Genomic DNA, 20,021 nt, shown 5'->3' with positions numbered 1-20,021 from the left:
CCTCCTCTCATGACCTCTAAATTTCTGGAACATCTCCAGGGAGGGGGTCACAACACTTTCTGGACACCTAACTCCAGGCTCCCGGGTGCTCCACCCAGGGGACAGGACTCGGAGGCAGGTGTTCCAACGCATGGCGGTGACCTCATTACCTTTCGTTCCACTGTCCACCTCATCGCCCGGAAGACCCAGCCTCTTCTTCCCAAAGTCAGGTCCCACCGACATCAAGGTGGCTCTCTGCGACCTCTCAGGCCTCTTGTGGGCAAAGAGCAAGGACGAGGACGAGGACTCTTCAGCAGAGGCCATGTCATCCCCCAGCAGGTCAATGCTGCCCCCAGTCAGCCAGTGGTAGGAGCCTCTTCCCCCTGCGAACAGGTGCAATGGTTAGTCACTCCACACAGCCGGACACAGGACATGCCATGAGACACAGAACATGCCACAAGACATGGGAACACACCATGGGACATGGGATGAGACAGGGGACATGCAGCCATGACATACCATGAGACACAGGACACACCAAGACATGGGAACACACCATAGGACATTGGATGAGACACAAGACACGGGACACACCAGGGGAAAAGCCACAGAACATGCCGTGAGAGCAGGGCTGCCCAGCAGCACTGACTGGGACCCCAGTGGGCAACCTGGGCAGCCCAGGTGGCCAAGCCACGGGCCCTCATTTGAAAAGTAGGAACCACGTCACCTGCTCATAAAAACGACATTTTGCACCTGTGAGGCTCTAAGCCCTGGTGTTTCTAACATTGGCCTCATAAAGTGTCCACTGTAAATGTCCAAATTAGTCCTACTTCTAGAACCAACAGAACATGAACGAATTACACAAAGGAAGAACACTGAAGTATTTACATAGAATCATTTGGATATTTAACGCTACAATTTATACTTTGCTGATCAAAGCAAACAGCTGAACCATTTGAGAAAGAAGTTTATCAACTACAAACATAGTAAATGAATTTAGCTTTGCTTTGCTTGTGAGATAAGTGGCTTTAAATGTGATGCACTAAACAGATTTTTCCGGACAAAAACAAAAGAACATACATGTACTGAAACTCTTTCCGTCCTTCTCAGTTAGAAACAATCCTTTTCTCACTTTTCTCTTATTGTGGTAAAAACATATCACATTTGATGGGCTCCACTAAGACTTTCAGGTGCCAGCTCGGGCAGCAGGCTTGAAGCCCCACAGCCATCCCTACCATCCATCCAGGCCTGAAGCTCCCCCACCACATGCTCTCCCCTCCGCACGCTGGTCCCCATGAACCAGCCTACCCTCCACCTCTGCCTCCAGGAGTTCTAGATCCAGGACCTTCACCCCCTTGTCCTTTGACCCACATATCTCCCCCGAGGCTCCTGCCACTTTTCCTAGCACCATCCCATGGACAGGCCCAGGGCACCGTACCTGAGCTCTGCGTAGGGGTAAAGTCATGCTGCTGCTGGGTGGCCCGGACCTGCCCGGCCATCACCCCCCAAGCCGAGGGGGGCCCGGCCTGGGTCCGGGTCTGCACTGCACTCTGGGAGGCCTGCGTGTGCACGAACAGCGGCGTGAGGACGGTGCTGCGGAAACGCCAGTCAGGGCGGATGGCACACTCCTGAGGAGAGACATTCAGATGCAGCAACGGCCCCTCCAGGATCAAGGGCCCCTGGGCAGGTGTGTGCTATAACTCACGTTGCTCCGTGAGAAGGAGCTGAAGAACCACCTTTTCAAATTCCAGGGTCTTAACAACAATTATCTGCCAACTAAAAACCTAATCAGCACTGGGGGAGAAAACCCCCTTTTCTACTCCTCAACACTCTGGACTGCAGGGTTCTCCGAGGAGATGCTGGGAACCCGGGTGGGGCGCATGAGAGCAGAAGAGCTACGTGGGGGCTGGGAGGACAAGAGTGAGTTGTGGGCGGGTGGGGAAAGCAGGGGACACGCAAGCAGGTGCTCCAGAAAGAACACAAGTGGGTTTCCAGTAAAACAAGTGACCCGCCTCACCAGCCATTGGAGAAGCAAACCAAAGCCCCAGTGAGCTGCCGCTCCAGTTAAGTGCAGTGGAAGGTGTGGCAGAAGGGCCCCTGCACTGCTGGTGCAAATCCAAATCGGTGTAGCCACGGTGCAAACCAAGCAGAGGTTCCTCAGGAACTTCAAAATCCAATTCCTAGATGACCCAGCGACACTCCTGGTATTTGTCCAGTGAACGAAAACACTAATGTGAAAAGACACGTGGCACCCCACTATTCACTGCAGCATTCTCCACAGTAACCAGGATGTGGAAGCCACCTAAGTATCCATCAGCAGATGAATGGGTAAGGAAGAGGTGGTTTGTATACACAATGGATTACTACTCAGCAATAAAAAATAAGTTCAGGAGTTCCCATTGTGGCGCAGTGGAAATGAATCCGACTAGGAGCCACGAGGATGCAGGTTTGATCCCTGGCCTCGCTCAGTGGGTTAAGGATCTGGTGTTGCTGTGAGCTGTAGTGTAGGTTGCAGATGCAGCTTGGATCCTGTGTTGCTGTGGCTGTGGCGTAGGCCAACAGTTGTAGCTCCAACTTGACTCCTATTCAGGGAACCTCCATAGGCCATGGGTGTGGCCCTAAAAAGCAAATACATACATACATACATAAATATAAAATTAAATTTAAAAAAAAAGATTTTCAAAACATGAACAAACTGGATCACCGGTTCTCTTAGGCCCTAAAAAAAAAAAAAAGAAAAGTCCAAAAGAAAAAGACAAATACTGTATGATGTGATTCATATGTAAAATTTAAAACAACGAACAAAAAACCAAGCCCACAGAAACAGAGAATAGAATGGCGTTGCCAGAGTCAGATAGGGTGCGAGAAACAGGTGAGGGAGAGAAAAGGTACAGACTTGCACCCGTTAGATCAACACATATGGGAGGTGATGCATAGCAAGGGGTCCCTGGCAAGGACACTCTGCTGGTTTGCTTGAAAGTTGCTAAAAGAGCAAAGTTTGAACATTCTCATCACAAGGGGAAAAAATCTGTAACTACCTGAAGTAAGGATTTATTGTGGTGATGGTTTTGTAACCTGTACAGGTATTAAATTGTTACATTGTATACCTAAAACTAACACAACGCTGGTGTCACTTATACCTCAATTAAAGACAAAACGAAATCGGAGTTCTCACTGTGACTCAGCAGGTTAGGAACCCAACCAGTATCCATGAGGACACGGGTTTGATCCCTGCCCTTGCTCAGTGGATTAAGGATCCAGTGTTGCTGCAAACTGCAGCGCATATGGCAGCTGCAGCTCTGATCCTGTGTGGCTGTGGCTATGGTACAGGAAGCTCCGCTTCCGCCCCTAGCCTGGGACCCTCAGGTGCAGCCATTAAAAAAAAGAAGAGGGAGGGAGGAAGGAAGGCAGGAGCCATTTCACACTAGTGGACAGTGTCTGTTGACCACCAGGCAGGGAAGGCTCAGAATCGCAGGAACGAGAACTCACCTGGAACTCACACTCTGACAGAGGGTGCTCAAACATGGGGTTCCGGAAATCAGGGCTCATGCTGGTCATTTCGAGCAGAAAATCTGTTGCTAAGCTTAAGAAGTGCATTTCTATCTTGGGAGAATATAAGGAATTTAGTGCCAGCAAGCGGTCCAAGGTCCTTGAAGGCAACCTAGTTTCATGGCTCCAGAAGTTCCGAATAATTAACCTGAAAGGCAGAGAGGGAGCAAGAGGAGGCCCGTGTATATGGCCAGCAGGAAGGCACCTCTTCCTCCACCAGGGGCTCAAGGCAGGGAACCCACACGCAAAACTATTACCAACACAGCGAGCTGACTTACAAACAACGCATCCCTTCAAGGGGAGAAATGCTAGCACGTTTAACAAGAGGGGAGAAACTGGGAGATGTTATTTTCATCTCTACTACATGGGAAGTTTTCGATGATAAGTATATACCACTAGCTGTTTTCAAACTGAGAAAATGTGGAAAAAAAAGATATACAGTCCTTCACTGCCTTGTTAAGAAAACTGACTCCAAAAATCAGTGCCATAAAGTATTCAAAACATAATATGAATATAAAATATTCAAACTAATCTAGTTAAAAAGCAGATTATGCTTTACAATTTGCGATTATTTATGAAGTCCAAATACAATTTCTAAAAGCTCAGTGAATTAACAACTGCAGCACAGCTGCAGGTGAGCTGACAGACTGTATGAGGTCTGAGCCTCCTATGAAGTTTCATCAGCACTGGACACATGCCCTGTAACTCACAAAGCTCGAATTTATGAGAACCGAGTCTTATCTCCATGCGTGACTGCAGTGTAGTCTCCTCCTGTTCCCAAGGCTTCAAGCTTTTCATTCGACACTGAATGAATGGTGGGACCTAAGTATCTGGGTTAAACAGTAAACAATAACCCAGCTTCATGTCCAATTTCCCAGCTGAAAAGACCATCACTCATGGCACAGTTGAGAGTGAGTCATGCCACTTTCATAATAAAGTAACGGGGGTCAGGGTTTTTAGACTTAATGTGATCTAAAATACGTGTCTGCTACACACTGTGAAGGCAAGAGGCAGCAGATGCAAACTGGCACTTGGAGCGGATAAGCAGTGAGACCCTGCCGTACAGCACAGGGAACTCCATCCACTCACTTGTGACAGACCATGATGGAGGCTATGGTGAGGAAAAGAATGTATACATCTGTACGACTGGGTCACTTTGCTGTACAACAGAAATTGACAGAACACTGTAAATCAACTGTAAGGAAAACAGATTAAAAGAAAACAAAACAAAAAAACAAAAAAATGAAAGCAAGAGGCAAAGAAAATGCTAATCTGCAAATGCCCTCTGACGCCTCTAAAGGCCCCACACTGGCCAAGAAAGAACCTCAGTGTGCCCGACTGGCCCGGGTGCTGGGGTGCAGCGGGGTACGTACTGGAGCCCGGGGTTCTCATCAGTCAATCCCTGAATCAACACGTCTTTCGCCAACTTGAACACTTCCTGGGAATCACCATCTGCTTGACTCTCTGGGTCTCTGTGAGAAGACACACAATGACAAGACATCAGGGCCCCCTCTGAGTCTGTTCAACCCCAACAATGCTGAAAACCTGCCTCTGCCCGCCAGCTCCAAGCAGCCCCTGCGTCTCACCCCAACCACCTGCCCAGGAGGAGTCACCAGGTCAGAGCAGAAGGGTGGCTGTGAAAACAAATGACATCCTTAACTCAACCAGTAACTTCATACTGAATGTTCCCCATACGTGTGTAAAGTGAATTATAATAAGGATATAGGGCTATATGTGTGACAGGGTCACTTTGCTATACAACAGAAACTGACAAAACACTGTAAATCGACTATGCTCTAATTTTTAAAAAAAGGAAAAACATAAGGTTATATCTTCACTATCAATCATATTTTTAAATGCTGTATCATCATTATTGTTCCAGATTCTAAAGGCGTCCAAACGTTCCGTGGAAAGTGGCATCAATGGTCGACGCAGACTCACCGGTAATTGTCGTGGACCCACATTAGGATGTCATACATCTGCCCGCGGCACCGGGTGGACGGGTGGGAGAGGAACTCCACCACGGGGCTCAGGAGTTCACGGAGCTCCACGGGCTTCAACTTCGCCATCACCTTGTAAATTATGTCCAAACACACTTTCTGTCTCTCGTCATCTCTGTAAGAAGAGGGACTTTTTTTGGAGTCCTGTCGTGGTGTGCGCAGCTAACAAACCCAACTAGTCTCCATGAGGATGCAGGTTCGATTCCTGGCCTCACTTAGTGGGTTAAGGATCTGGCATAGCTGTGAGCTGTGGTGTAGGCTGCAGATTCAACTTAGATCCCACGTTGCTGTGGCTGTGGCATAGGCCAGCGGCTATAGCTCTGATTTGACCCCACCCTGAGAACTTCCATATGCTGCGGGTGTGGCCCTAAAAAGATAAAAAAAAAGAAGAGGAATTTTTAAAAACACACAAATTTAACAGCTGTTTAATTATACTTTCAGATATGACAGATAACTTTTTCTTCTTTGCACTGTTCTGTATTTCAGAATTTAATATAATAGGCAATACTACACTTATATAACATTGTTAAAAATAATTATCGGAGTTCCCGTCGTGGGGCAGTGGAAATGAATCCAACTAGGAACCATGAGGTTGTGGGTTCAATCCCTAGCCTTGCTCAGTGAGTTAAGGATCCAGCGTTACCATAAGCTGTGGTGTCAGTTGCAGATATGGCTCGGATCCCACGTTGCTGCGGCTGTGGTGTAGGCCGGCAGCTGCAGCTCTGATTCAACCCCTAGCCTGGGAACGTCCATAAGCTGTGAATACAGCACTAAAAAGCAAAAAAAATAAAAAATAATAATTATCGTGGGCTGAATTACTAAAAACAAATTAACAATGTGGTACCTTGGACTGGACCCTGGAAAAGAAGGAGATTGATGACTCCAAATATAGTGTTATTAACAGAAATGTACAGAGTTCCCAGAGTGGCTCAGTGGTTAACAAATCTGACTAGGAACCATGAGGTTGCAGGTTTGATCCCTGGCCTTGCTCAGTGAGTTAAGATCTGATGTTGCTGTGAGCTGTGGTATAGGTTGCAGACACGGCTCAGATCCCACGTTGCTGTGGCTCTGGCATAGGCCAGCCGTTACAGCTCCAATTAGACCCCTAGCCTGGGAACCTCCATATGCCACAGGTGCAGCCCTCGAAAAAAACAAAACAAAACAAAACAAATGTACTAAGGGTAAATTTCTCAGTTTTGGCAAACTCACCAGGGTCATGTCAGAGGGAAAGTTGGGTGAAGGGTGTGTGGGAATTCTGTGTACTATCGTTTAACTTTTCTGAAAATAAAATCATTCCAAAATAGAAAGTTCATTCTTAAAAACCTGACAATGTCAAACAAAATAAGCTAAAAAGAAAGGATTTCATAATTTTTAACATGACTTCAAGAGCTGGTCAGGCACCAGCATGTCCCGACAGGACACACACCCACCTCCCTCCTTAAAAGACACACCCAGAGAACGCCCTACCACAGGGATCCGAGTAAGTGCCAAGGGGAGGGAATCGAGGCAACAAGGACATAACAAATATGCAGTAAGACAGAGAAATGAAAACATGTTAAGTCATCAAGAGCATCCTCTCCTAACGTTTACTTTAATAGCATATTGCAATTTTGAAAATAAACAAATTTAACAAATAGCAACCTAAACATCCATCAACAGAGGAACGAATAAAGATGATGTGGTACATATATGCAATGGAATATTACTCAGCAATAAAAAAGAATGAGATAGTGCCATTTGCCACAACATTGGATGGATATCATATGAGATCACTTATATGTGAAATCTAAAAAGGATACAAATGAACTTATTTGCAGAATGGGGACAGACTCATGGACTTAGAAACTTACGGTTACCAAAGTGGACAGGGGACAGGTGGGGGGGCAGTGGGAGGAATGGACTTGGGATTAGGACTGGCATCTGCACACTGAGGTCTATGGAACCATTGGCCATTGGGGACCTGCTGCACAGCAGGGAACTGTACCCAGTGTTCTGTGATAACCTAAGAGGGAAAGGAATTTGAAAGACAATGGATGTATGTACATGTATAAATGAATCCCTGTACAGCAGAAATTAGCACAACCTTGTTTAAATCGACTATACTTCAATAAAACTCCAAAAAATGAAAATAAACAAAAAAATAACAGAAGCCACTTACTTGACAAAATAGAACTCAAAACTAGGCATACTTTGGATCTGAGAAGAGCCTCAGACAACTCAAGATGGGGCCTCGCTGGTACCAGGTCAGAGGAGCCAGGGGCAGCCCCACCATCTCTTCCTCACAGATTCAAAGTGAACGAAGACACATTCCATGACCACCTACAAGTGCTCCTGAACTGAGGGGGCAGCCGCACTGGGGGATGAGGCTGTTTCTCACTCACCTGTGTCTCATAATCTGAACAAAATCCTTGCTCTTCAAGTGCAAGTACAGGTCAGTGATCTGCTCCGCACGACACAGCACCACCTCCAGACAGAGCGTCTTCATCACCCCGTGGAACCTCGGCAGCAGGAAGAGGACGGTGTTCATGAACCTGGCCAGCAGGCAAGGCCAGTGAACCGAGGGCAGTGCTGACCACACAGTCCCCACCTGTCAGCGGGGGCAGGGGGCAGTGCTGACCCCCCAGGACCACGCACCTGTCAGCCAGGGAAGGGAAGTTCTTCGTGGCTCTGTTCAAGCACACAATAAATTTGTCCTCCATCCTGTTCTGAAGTTGCTTCAGCTGTGTCACCACCAGTTCACATACAGACTCCTCCAGCATCTGAAAAATTAAGTTTCTTTTTAGATACACAAGGTGGAAATTAGGCTGAGAACCGAGAGGAGTTAAGTGCTCAGAGTCACGGATGGAGGGCCCTGGGCTTGGACACCTACAGAGGCTCGGGCTCAGGTGACTGCACTTCTTCGGTCTCTTTTGGGGCGGGGGGAGGAGCTGTTCCTAACACCAGGAGGTTAGGTGACCAGCAAGGGGGCAGAGAGAGAGAAGAGGATAAAACGCAGAGCTGCAGAGGAGGCTGGGGAGAGGACAGTTCCAGGAAGGAGGGCCCAGGGTCCTGGGAGCAGGGACAAAGGGCCGAGGGCCGGCATGCCTCCTGGGCAGTCCCTGTCACCCGTGGGGGCCGTTTCCATCCCAAGCCCACGTGGCTCTCTTCATCTTTAATGCCAATCTGTGGAGATTGTGTGCTGTGCTTGCAGATGCAGCAGGTCCTGCTCACAGGCCTGGAGGCGGGCAGAGCACAGAAACCCAGTAGCCCTCCTGGTCCCCTCCTGGTCACTCTGATCCCCCTGCTGGTCATTCTGGTCACCCTCCTGTCCCCCTGGTTGTCCTCCTGGTCCCTCTAGTTCTCTCCCAGCTCCCCTTCTGGTCACTCTGGTCACCCTCCTGGTTCCCCCCCGCCAAGTCCCCATCCTCGTCCCCCTCCTGGTCCTCCTGGTTCCCCCCGGTCATCCTCCTGGTCACTCTGGTCCCCCTCCTGGTCCCCTCCTGGTCCCCCCCCAGTCCCCATCCTGGTTCCCCACCGGTCATCCTCCTGGTCACTCTGGTCCCCCTCCCTGGTCGCCTCCTGGGCGTCCACTACACTGTGTCAAAAGCTGCAAGCGCAAAACTTCACCAGTTGGAACTTCGCCCAAACCACAACAGGTTCTAATGGCAGTTTCTCCAAATGGGACTCCTGAGACCAAGTTCAGAGGGTCAAATTAATTAAAAATTAAGTTACCCATCTAAATGTTTGCCAAGTTTCCGAGCATTTTTAAAAAACCACGCCATTTTAAAAACCTGAAATGCTGTATAGAGCAGGAAGGAGTAAACTGTCACTGATGCCCAATGCCCAGGCTAGCTTCCAGGATGGAGGACACCAGTGTCAGGTCACAGATGAGGAGGAATGTTGACTCCAAGGCGCCCGGCACTCACGCTTTCTCCCTCAGCCAGACGGCGAAGCACGAGGCCCAGCGCTTCGGCTGCTGCCGCATACACCTCCTTATGCCTCACAAAGGACATGTTACTGGCCAAAGCTTTGAAGTATCTAGGACAAGCACAGAAAGCAGAGGCATGAACGGCACATTCTGTGTCAGCAATGAGAACACGACCGTCCCACTCCTCGCGCACCGAGCCTGAATGAATGAAACCCAACCAGGACCCAGACCACCCGCAGCTCCGGGGGCAGATGAACACAAGGCTGACATGGGACGTGGAGGGTGAGCCAGCAGGACCCACCGCTGACATCAGCGGCACCTTTTGAATAGTCTACATATCAAGAGAAGGAAATGGAAACGCGGGGGGTGCTCCCAGGCCTGTGACAGCAGGATGTGAGCTCACAAAAGGGAACCATTTCCCGTGAATCTGTGCTGAGCCACATGTCTGTCTGTGACACCAGGCAAACAAAGGAGGACCAACGGACAGTGACAACTTCCAAAGAACCAGGAGAAGCTCGGGAGATGCGAAATCCACCAAGTAACAGGTTCCGCACAGGTCTTAGTGCCTCCTTGTGAGGTCAGGAAACACCTTCCTGAAGCCCCCAGCCCTGTGAAGAGGAGCCGAGAGGCTGTAGCTCCGGCAGAGGCCAGGGGATGGGGGGCAGGGTCTGGGCCACCCCGTTAAACGGCCATGACCTGTAACGGGCTCCACAGCTCATGCTGCTGTCAGGAGTAGATGCTCAAACAAAAATAGCTAACGTCTTGTCCGCCAAATATACGTGAAAAAAATTACACTATTTTAAAAACTTCCTTTCCTGGAGTTCCCGTCGTGGCGCAGTGGTTAACGAATCCGACTAGGAACCATGAGGTTGCAGGTTTGATCCCTGGCCTTGCTCAGTGGGTTGACGATTCGGCATTGCCATGAGCTGTGGTGTAGGTTGCAGACGTGGCTCGGATCCCGTGTTGCTGTGGCTCTGGCATAGGCCGGTGGCTACAGCTCCGATTGGACCCCTAGCCTGGGAACCTCCACATGCCATGGGAGCGGCCCAAGAAATAGCAAAAAGACAAAAAAAAAAAACAAACAAAAAAAAAAAAACTTCCTTTCCTTATTCACTCCACTAACATATTTTTTTCCTCCCAAATGACCTCTAAACCCAACTACGTAATTTGGGTGGAATTTTTTTTTTTTTTTTTTTTTTTTTTGGCCACCCCAAGGCCTATGGAGCTCCCAAGCCAGGGATCAGAATCAAGTGGCAGTTTTAACCTAGGCCACAGTGACAGCAATGCCAGATCCTTAATCCACGTGCCAGGCAAGGGATCGAACCTGTGTCCAAGCACTCCCAAGACCTATCCATCCCACTGCACCACAGCGGGAACTGGGTGGAAATACTTTTAACATGGGTTATAGTCCTTAAATTTATAAAACTGAAATATTCCAGCTCTATTTCAATTCAGGTATGCTTTAACCTAAAAAAGAAACAAAGCAAACAAAACGTGATACTTACTTCATACTTTCTATGCCACATTTTGAGTCATAGGGGGGCAAGTTATTGGCCATTACAATGCCTAGTAACTGAATTCCGATTGAGTTGTCTTTAGAATTAGAATCTTCACTGGAAAACTTTTCAAATATTAACCTGAAACATGAGCATGAAGGACAAGTATCAGCTGTCACTTACAAGGAGGAAGGAAGACAAATGTAAATTTTCTGTGGCTAATTTTTCAGGGGAAGAATTCTTTTCCTGCTGCTCCCTCTTTGTTCACATCCAGGTCTACATTTCCTACAATCTAATCATTTGCCTCAATTCTCCCTTGGTTGACAGTACAACCTTGTGGAAGTTCTAGCTTGTCCCAGGCCAGTGCTGCATGACTGGCCTGGGCAGAGAGGGGCAGGGCACACCCACACGCCCAGAGGGACGAAGGGAGCCACCCAGAGACAATGGCCACCAAGAGATGCTTCTGGATCTGATGCACTGGTGGCAACATTACACCTTACAAATAGATTCCATTTCAGGTTACATTTTTCCTTCTCTCATTCCAAGTAATTTTCACTGTAATCATTACGTACAACACATCAAAGATCTTTAAACAACACTGCAAAATCCAGTAAACTTATACCTGTAAGGGACGGATAAACAATCCTTCCAGCACTCAACGAGGGTTTTTATAATTTCGAGGTTATGTCTAAACACAGCTCTTTTTGGATGAAAAACATGTTTCATTAGGAAATGGAGCAATCGATTTGCTAACACTTCATCTTTAGGGACCCCCTAAAAAGGTACAGAAATTCTGTTAATATGTAGCATTCCATTCTGGGAAAGCATTTTTTTAGCCCCAAAGTCCATTTATAAGAAAGCTGGCCTTCCACGGAAGTGTGTGGTTCCTGGTGAAAACCCATCTGGGACTGTGCAGATGAGACCCTAGGTGATCACAAAGACTTTACCTGGCCAGCCTCCTAGAAAGCCACCCTCTTCCCCCCAGGCCGGGGCATCCCTCAAGCACTCAGGGCCGTGTTCTCTCACAGGCTCTGGACGCTTCCTCCCAGGGGCCTCTGCCAAGACCTCCCCACAGGGAGGGAGGGGACCCTGAAGGCCCCTCTCCCCACTATGGCTCGACATCTAAGGCAGGGCCACCAAAGTGCTGGAGCCTTCGCACTGGGACTCCCTCTGAGGCAAGATGACCCCCAGGTCATGCTGGTCCCTGACCCTTGACCCAGAAGCTATGCCCCAGGCACACAGAGCAGGGGAGACACACTTCCTCTGGTTTCAGGCTCTCGCTCAGACTTTTGCAACAAGTGGTGGAAGGTTTGGTGTCCTGACCCCAAGCAGCTCGGCTCTCGGCTCAGCCCACTCCTAACATCAAAGTCACTCTTTCCCACTGAAGTTGGTTTGCTGTGAAATGAGACAGATGCAGCCCCACACAGACATGGGCAATAGCACCATGGATGCACCTCGCGCCTAAGACAGGCTGTCCCAGGACACGTTCCAGGAGAGCTCTGTGCATTACTGAGGCCCCTTGCAATGGCTCCAGGCTGGAAACGACTATGGGCAGGTGGAAGCCTGGACATGGCACAGGCTCTGTTGGGGATGCGAGGGGACGCTTCTGTTCTTACCGCAGGAGTAGCTATTCCTGTCCATGAAAGGACCGTTGCCACAATCTCAACCACCATGTAGTGTATCCCATCCCCGCCGTTGTTTTCAGAGACTACTAGCTGCAGCAGGGGGCCGAGCCAGTGCTTGGCATGAGGCCGGAAGACCTAGGAGAGTTCAGAAGTCAAATGTCACAAGACTGCTCTAAACGACCAAAATGTGAGTTCAGGAACATTATTCTATGTTACTGCTGGACCTAAAGTCAAAACAGATGCAAATTCCAGCAACTCCTGCTTAATTCAGTCAGATTCTCAATTAATTCTCTTTGCATGGGCCCTGAAACCACAAACAGCGGAAATGGACTTCTTGTTGATCTTCTCTTTGCATGAAACCTTCCTGACACAGCAAAGCTGGCAGAAGTAAAAATCGAAGTATTTTGCACCAGCCTGTCCCAGGGGAATGGCACGCAGCTCTAGGGGAGACAGGCACAGGATACGTGAAAAATTAGAAGATCAAAATTAGGGGCATGTGGCTAATTTTTTTTTCATTTCTTCTGTCGCTGTAGAAGTCATTTTATTATAAGCTTCACATGCTCAAGATCTCTGAAAACCATGGTGCCTCTGGCATACTAAACTCCATTTAATTTATTTTAAAAACTGCATACTGAAGTGTAACTCAGGCTACTACCTTCCTTCCCCTCTGGCACCTTCTTCCTCCAAATGTTTGTGCAGGGGTTTCTCATCTACTCTCACAGCTTAGCTCTGTATGGTCTCAAATCTTTTTTGATCATGTGCCCTACAGGTAAGAAAAATTTACACTCTTTAAGTTTGTCTACTGGTTTATTTATAAGTTGGAAACGTAACCTTCTTTACTATATTACTAAACTGTAAGAAAAGGATAAATTAAAGGTTCAAACTTTAAAGAGAAACGTAACTACAAGTTCTCCTATTTTGTCCCATAAAACAATGGGCCCTAGTTGTCCCTGAGCTCCGGGCACATAGGAGGCTGCAGGGCCACCTTCAGTCATGTCCAGAGGCCCACAACCTCATGTGTGAGCACATTGCAGCAGCCTCCTTGTCAAGCCAAAAAACAGACACCAGCTCCTTTCTGTCAGCCATGGAGTCAGCTGGTCCTAGCCACAGGTCCTGAGCTAGAAATCACGTGTTAGCCCGAGTCTTACAAGCTAGACTGTGAACCCCAAAGGATGCAGAAGCCCTAACTCTCAGAACCTGTAAGTGGGACTTAGCAGAAATGGAGTCTCAGAAGAGCATCCGGTTAGGAGTCACTGGGGTGGGCCTTAACCCAATGACACTCTCATTAATAGGGAGTTTTACTCACTGCAGGTGCAGAGAGAAACCACCCTCAGGCCATGGAACGCCCGAGGCCACAGCAGCAGGAAGAGGCCCGCTCGTGGCCGCAGAAGCAATCAGCCAGCTGACACCACAGCCTCAAGTTTCTGGCTCCAGAACCAAGAGGGTGGTGTTGTCTGAGACCCAGGAGCCAGAAACCAAGTGTAACCCTGAAGAAGGGGTCCTGCAGCAGCCTCAGGCCAAGCCCCCACCACCCGAGGCCTTGCCACATGCGGCCTAGAGGAGCCCCTCTGGGACACAATGAATGGGCTCCCTCTGCCCCGCAAGCCCCCGCCCGTGGGGACCTGTGCAGCAGCCCCACCCCCACCCCCACCCGGAGCCCCGGGGACCACTGGACTAATGTGGAGTCAACAGGAGTGTTTTCACCACGCTCTTTGTGCCATAAACCAAGAAGGTTAACAGCCATGAGAAAACTTCATAACAAAGGTCACTGGAAGTTAGTTCACGTGTTTTACAAGAAAATGATGAAAGAACGATGTTGAACAAATAACAGGGGGCCTCGGTTATTCAGTGAATAATGCCTGGCTCTGTCCTTTTATATCTTTCTCCACTGTGGGTTTTTTTAAGTAAATGCACATAACTGCCAAGAATTTTTAAAGAAATAATAAATTACTTACTTCTTCTGCATTAATAACAAGCTTGGCTAAGAAGAGACGGATATTTAATGATACCGATGGATTTCCTAGTTTGTCACGAAGAAATTTCATCCAAGGAGGAAGATCGCTCAGCACTGAACCCTGAAACGACACTCAGAATTACTTTCGTGGAGTTCCCGTCGTGGCGCAGTGGTTAACGAATCCGACTAGGAACCATGAGGTTGCGGGTTCAATCCCTGCCCTTGCTCAGTGGGTTAAGGATCCGGCGTTGCCGTGAGCTGTGGTGTAGATTGCAGACGCGGCTCGGATCCCGCATTGCTGTGGCTCTGGTGTAGGCCGGTGGCTACAGCTCTGATTCAACCCCTAGCCTGGGAACCTCCATATGCCGCGGAAGCGGCCCAAGAAATAGCAACAATAACAACAACAACAACAACGAAAAAGACAAAAGACAAAAAAAAAAAAAAAAAAAAAAAAAAAAAAAAAAAAAAAAAAAAAAAAAAAAAAAAAAAGAATTACTTTCGTGAGAAAACAGAACGGCACAGCTTCCCATTTTGATATTAGGAAACAATGACAAAGCAAGACACGAGAGAAGATGCCACGTTTGCCCGAGATGGAATCTGGCCTGGTTGGTGGGGTGCACGTTCCTTCTCAACGTGCTCTCAAGTGAGACGAGCAAGATTAGGGGAAACAAGACCTCTTCTCCTGTCTGCTCGGCCTGGACCGTCTGCATGTGCCTGAGCAGGGCCACCATCCGGGCCATGCACTCGTGCTGGTTCAGCTCGTCCATCTCCATCTCCAGCACGTCGCTAAGGACGGCGGCATCTCTGCGCTCCTGGGAGAGGAGAAGCTCGTGAGACAGGGCACACGGCAGAGCTCCGAATACACGACCACCTCCTCAGTGAACAGCACCCCACATGGGGCCCATGCCTCCCAGAACAGCTGCCCGGCCCCCTCTGCACGGCCCTCCTCTGCTCACACGCAGGTCAGGGCCCCGCTGTAGACACAGGCCGCTTCACACAAACACAGTCATCTTTCTAGATGTGTGTCCTGGAAGCAGAGGAGCAGAGCCTCCCCAGGGTGACCTGTGCCATGTACTGTCTCCCCAAAGGACTCGTGCACCAGCTTGCCATCATGGCACGAACTCAACCTGAAGATACAGCCCCCGTTCCCTTCCTGGCAGAGGCCCTGGAGCTGAGGGGAGTGCTGCCAGCAGGCCAGGTGGGGGAGGAGGATGGGGGGGGCATAGTCGAGGGCCCAACAGAGGGTGATGGTGTGCAGAGCAGGGCGGGGTGGTCAGCGAGCGTCAGGAGCTAGAAAAGGACATTGACGTGGAGCTCGGCTTCACACATACTCACACAGACGTGTGGGTGTGCGTGGAGCCCTGCCACCCTCCACCCACGGACCAGGGCCCCGGGAAGAGCACCCAAGCAGGGTGGGGTTGGGGAAAGGAGACAACTGGGGGTGCTTCCAGCAAGGAAGTGCTTCCAGCAAGGAACTGCTCAAAGGACGACAAGGACTTCAGGGACAGAGATGCCAGCACATAGGGACCAGGCCCACTGGCCAGGCCAGGACAATCTGAGCATCACAATAAATAAAGGTGACTCACTGAACAGAGTGAAAAAGTAGGGGCAGTGGTTGCCAAGAACTATGGGAGGGGCAAGGGGAGAGGAAGGGGGGATAAAAGGAGGAGGGATGAGGGGGGAGGAGGAGAAGGGATGAAGGGGGATAAGGGGGGAGGGATGGGGGATGAAGGGGGATAGAGGGGACGGGATGAAGGAGGGAGGGGAGAAGGGGGATGAGGGGAGACTGAAGAGGGGCTCACTGTTGGATGGCTGTGAAGTTCCAGTCTGGGAAGATGAAAATTTCTAAAGATGAATAGTAGTAATGACTACACAATGTGCATGTACTTAATGCCACTGAACTGGACACCTAAGAATGGTTACAATACTAAATTTTAGATTATATATATTTTATCACAATTTCTTAAAATTTTTAAAACATTTGATGATATAATAGAAGAAAATGCTTCTGAAATAATGAAATATGACAAACAAAGAAAAAAAAAAAGGAGGTAGGAGATGACACTGCTAACTGCCAACAGAGGGCACGTGGGGAGGGGAGAGCGGGTCACCGGCATGAGGTCGGCTGACGGGGCCCAGGGACAGTCAGACAACAGCACAGCAGCACGGACCTCAGTGGATGGCAGAACCAGGAGGCAGAAATGGGTGAGGAATGAAATGCACAGTCTCAGAAATGGGGTCTACACCCCTCTCCCCAGGAGAGCAGGGCATCGCCCTGGCAGTCACATTCCTGCCCTGGGCAAACAGGAGCAGGACCCCTGCCACAGAGACGCCACCAGACAGCCGGGGCTTCAGGGATCTGGGCACTGCTCCTGCCCCTCCTGAGTCAGACTCTGCTCTAAGGTTTGAAAACAGTCACTTTCAAAACAAAGACTAGTCAGAGAGGTGGAGTAAGGGCCCCCAAGGTGACCGCCCACCTAGAAGAGTCAGCACAGCTCACTGCCAAGAGGCCAGGGCAGCCGCAGGCATGTCTGAGAACCAGCCCATCGAGCGCCAAGATGCTGAAAAGCACTCAGGACACACAGACCAGAATGAACGGCGCAGAGGAGGCGGGAGGCAGAGAGGGCAGGAGGGGAGGGGCTGAAGACAGGCATGTCTTCTCCCTGAAATTTCAGAGCAATTGGCTAGAGATGCACCCAAGCTAGAGACAGCGCAGGAGCGGGTAACCCAGGAAACAGGGGTGACCAACTCCGTCAGCTGCTGGACCCAAGAAGAAACAGAGTGAACCCCACCCTAAAAGCAGCCACCAACCTAGTGCCCACCCTCATCACCTGCTCTCAAGGAGGCCCCACTCATGCCAGGGATGCCGACATCAGTCCAGGTGACATGAACCCAGGCCCCTCCCGCGCTGGCGGGATCAGACATGCACCCCAGGAGGAGAGGCTGTCCCCACTGCCCACTGCCCCCTTTTAGAGTTACCTGTTTCTGGAGACGACCAGCAGTGGATTTAGGGTCCTGGGACCCGTATGAGTAGCTCTGAACTCCCGTTGAAAAATCAAACTGACTCATTTCCTCACTCAGGCTACTGTCTGCCAGATGTGACAAGGATGACATATACTGGGGGTTGCCTAAGGGAAGAAGGAGGAGGAAACACATGTACTCAAATCAGTGAGAGCAGGGTTTAGGGTTCTTCCAGCAAAGGTGTTCTCCAGACCAGTGGTTCCCCATCACCATCCGAGCCAACAAAGCACAGGGCCTGGGGGCTCGGGTTCTGTCCGCACTGAGAGCTGCTCTTCATCACCAACAAAGAAACTGAACTAGATTCAGTTTTGGATGTAACGTTCACAGAACTTTTTTGCATTTAAAATTTGGATGATGTGGAGTTCCCATTGTGGCTCAGCAGGTTACAAACCTGACCAGTATTCGTGAGGATGCAGGTTCAATCCCTGGCCTCGCTCAGTGGGCTAAGGATCTGGCGTTGTGAGCTGTGGTGTAGGCTGCAGATGTGGCTGGGATCCTGCATTGCTGTGGCTGTGGTACAGGCCAGCAGCTGTAACTCCAGTTCAACCTCTAGCCTTCCATATGGCTCAGGTCCAGCCACTACAAAAAACAAAACCTACCATATTCTGGGCATATACCCAGACAAAGCTACAACTCACAAGATATTTGCAGAGTTCCCACTGTGGTACAACAGGATTCGTGGCCTCTTGGGGGCACTGGGACACAGATTCGATCCCTGACCTGGCACAGTGGGTTAAGGATCTGGTGTTGCTGCAGCTGTGGCTTAGGCAGCAGCTGCTTCTCAGATCTGATTCCTGGCCCAGGAACTCCATATTCCATGGGGCAGCCAAAAAAAAAAAAAAAAAAAAAAAAAAAAAAAACAGATCCACGCACCCCTACATTCATAGCAGCACTATTCACAATAGCCAAGACATGGAAACAACCAAAATGTCCATCTACAGATGAATGGATTAAGAAGATGTGGTATATATACATGATGGAATACTACTCGGCCATAAAAAAAAAACAAAAAACAAAAATGCATTCGCAGCAACATGGATGCGACGAGAGATTCTCAAGCTAAGTAAAGTAAGCCAGAAAGAGAAAGACAAATACCATATGATATCACTTACATGTGGAACCTAAAATATAGCACAAGTGAGTCTATCTACCAAACAGAAACAGACTCACAGACATAGAGAAAAGACTTGTGGTTGCCAAGCGGGAAGGGATAGGGAGTGGGATGGACAGGAAGTTTGGGTTTAGTGGATGCAAACGATGATATTTTGAATGGATAAGCACTGAGGTCCTACTGTACAGCACAGGGAACTATATCCAATCTTCTGGGAGAGAACATGATGGAAGAGAGTATGAGAAAGGCAACGTATGTATGACTGGGTCACTGTGCTCTAGAGCAGAAATTGGCACAACACTGTAAATCAACTATACTTTAATCAAAAAAACTAATTTAAAAAATGCATTTTAAAAAAAGCCAAAACAAGCAAAAAATTGAAAGAAGGAGCATGTAGAAGATAGAGGGTTGGTTCTAAACAAGGAAAGCTGGGAGAACTTCCTACAGAGGTTGGCCTGAAACACAGTGTCATGGCCATGCTGATCTCTGGGGCCGAGGGAACATCATAGCAAACGCCCTGGGGTTCGGGGAAGCAGGGAGGCTGGGAGGTGGGCTGCTGGGGCTGCGGGCAGCTGTTTTGCGGGAGGTGGAGCTGAAGAGTGGCAGGATGGACTGTATTTTAACACAGAGTTCTGAATGTGGCTAAACACCAACAAACACTGAGCTAATCTTGCAGCTGTGAAAAACTTATACCAGATCTGAGCCCCTCTGGCCCCTTTGAGACATTTCTATGCTGGTAGAATTTAACTAACTTCATTTCTTTCAAAGTACAATTCCAGGAGTTCTTGTCATGGCTCAGCGGAAACGAATCTGACTAGAATCCATGAGGACACAGGATCGATCCCTGGCCTTGATCAGGGGGTTAAGGCTCTGGCATTGCCCTGTGCTGTGGTGTGGGTCATAGACCCAGCTCGGATCTTGAGTTGCTGTGGCTGTGGTGTAGGCCAGCAGCTAAAGCTCCAATTAGACCCCTAGCCTGGGAACTTCCATACACCGAGAGTGCAGCCCTAAATAAAAAAAAGTACAATTCCATTTGCCGCTTCAAAGTAAGAATTTTCAAATTCAGTATCAACACTCGGGGGCATTTAAACTATTGTCTATTTGCATAACAAACATCAACTCTTGGAATCTTTCTCCTCATTCTGAGAAGATCCTACCTGAATCCCCACTTGCCGCTTCCCTGGCTTCTCTCCGAATTTCGATATACTTCTTCTTTCTTTCCATGGGAACCTTTTAGGCAAAAATAGACAATTAAAACTTTTTAGAATTGCGATCACGTATTTTCAGTTTTAGTAACAATCTGGCAAAAAAAATTAAAATTATTAATTTTTAAGCAACACTTTACCAAAAAAAAATATTTTTTTTTGCTTTTTTTAGGG

At 48.8% G+C, this 20,021-nt stretch overlaps 1 protein-coding gene across 4 annotated transcripts in view; it reads right to left on the bottom strand.

The window, feature by feature from the left end:
* Nucleotides 1-20,021, bottom strand: part of PRKDC (protein kinase, DNA-activated, catalytic polypeptide) — a 162,772-nt gene that overhangs the window by 50,599 nt on the left and 92,152 nt on the right. For all 4 annotated transcript variants that reach the window (XM_021089419.1, XM_021089420.1, XM_021089422.1 and 1 more), the window contains 15 exons: nucleotides 19,800-19,872; nucleotides 17,490-17,638; nucleotides 15,185-15,322; nucleotides 14,512-14,631; nucleotides 12,548-12,691; nucleotides 11,554-11,705; nucleotides 10,941-11,072; nucleotides 9,434-9,545; nucleotides 8,163-8,287; nucleotides 7,910-8,059; nucleotides 5,470-5,643; nucleotides 4,902-5,000; nucleotides 3,469-3,676; nucleotides 1,418-1,607; nucleotides 150-362 (listed from right to left, as the gene is read on the bottom strand). In XM_021089419.1, coding sequence (XP_020945078.1) covers nucleotides 150-362; nucleotides 1,418-1,607; nucleotides 3,469-3,676; nucleotides 4,902-5,000; nucleotides 5,470-5,643; nucleotides 7,910-8,059; nucleotides 8,163-8,287; nucleotides 9,434-9,545; nucleotides 10,941-11,072; nucleotides 11,554-11,705; nucleotides 12,548-12,691; nucleotides 14,512-14,631; nucleotides 15,185-15,322; nucleotides 17,490-17,638; nucleotides 19,800-19,872 — 2,179 coding nt within the window. The remainder of the gene's footprint in view (nucleotides 1-149; nucleotides 363-1,417; nucleotides 1,608-3,468; nucleotides 3,677-4,901; nucleotides 5,001-5,469; nucleotides 5,644-7,909; nucleotides 8,060-8,162; nucleotides 8,288-9,433; nucleotides 9,546-10,940; nucleotides 11,073-11,553; nucleotides 11,706-12,547; nucleotides 12,692-14,511; nucleotides 14,632-15,184; nucleotides 15,323-17,489; nucleotides 17,639-19,799; nucleotides 19,873-20,021) is intronic.

The sequence above is a fragment of the Sus scrofa genome, chromosome 4 (assembly GCF_000003025.6).
Source record: "Sus scrofa isolate TJ Tabasco breed Duroc chromosome 4, Sscrofa11.1, whole genome shotgun sequence".
Classification (NCBI taxonomy): domain Eukaryota; kingdom Metazoa; phylum Chordata; class Mammalia; order Artiodactyla; family Suidae; genus Sus; species Sus scrofa.
This window is presented reverse-complemented; position numbering and strand designations above follow the sequence as displayed.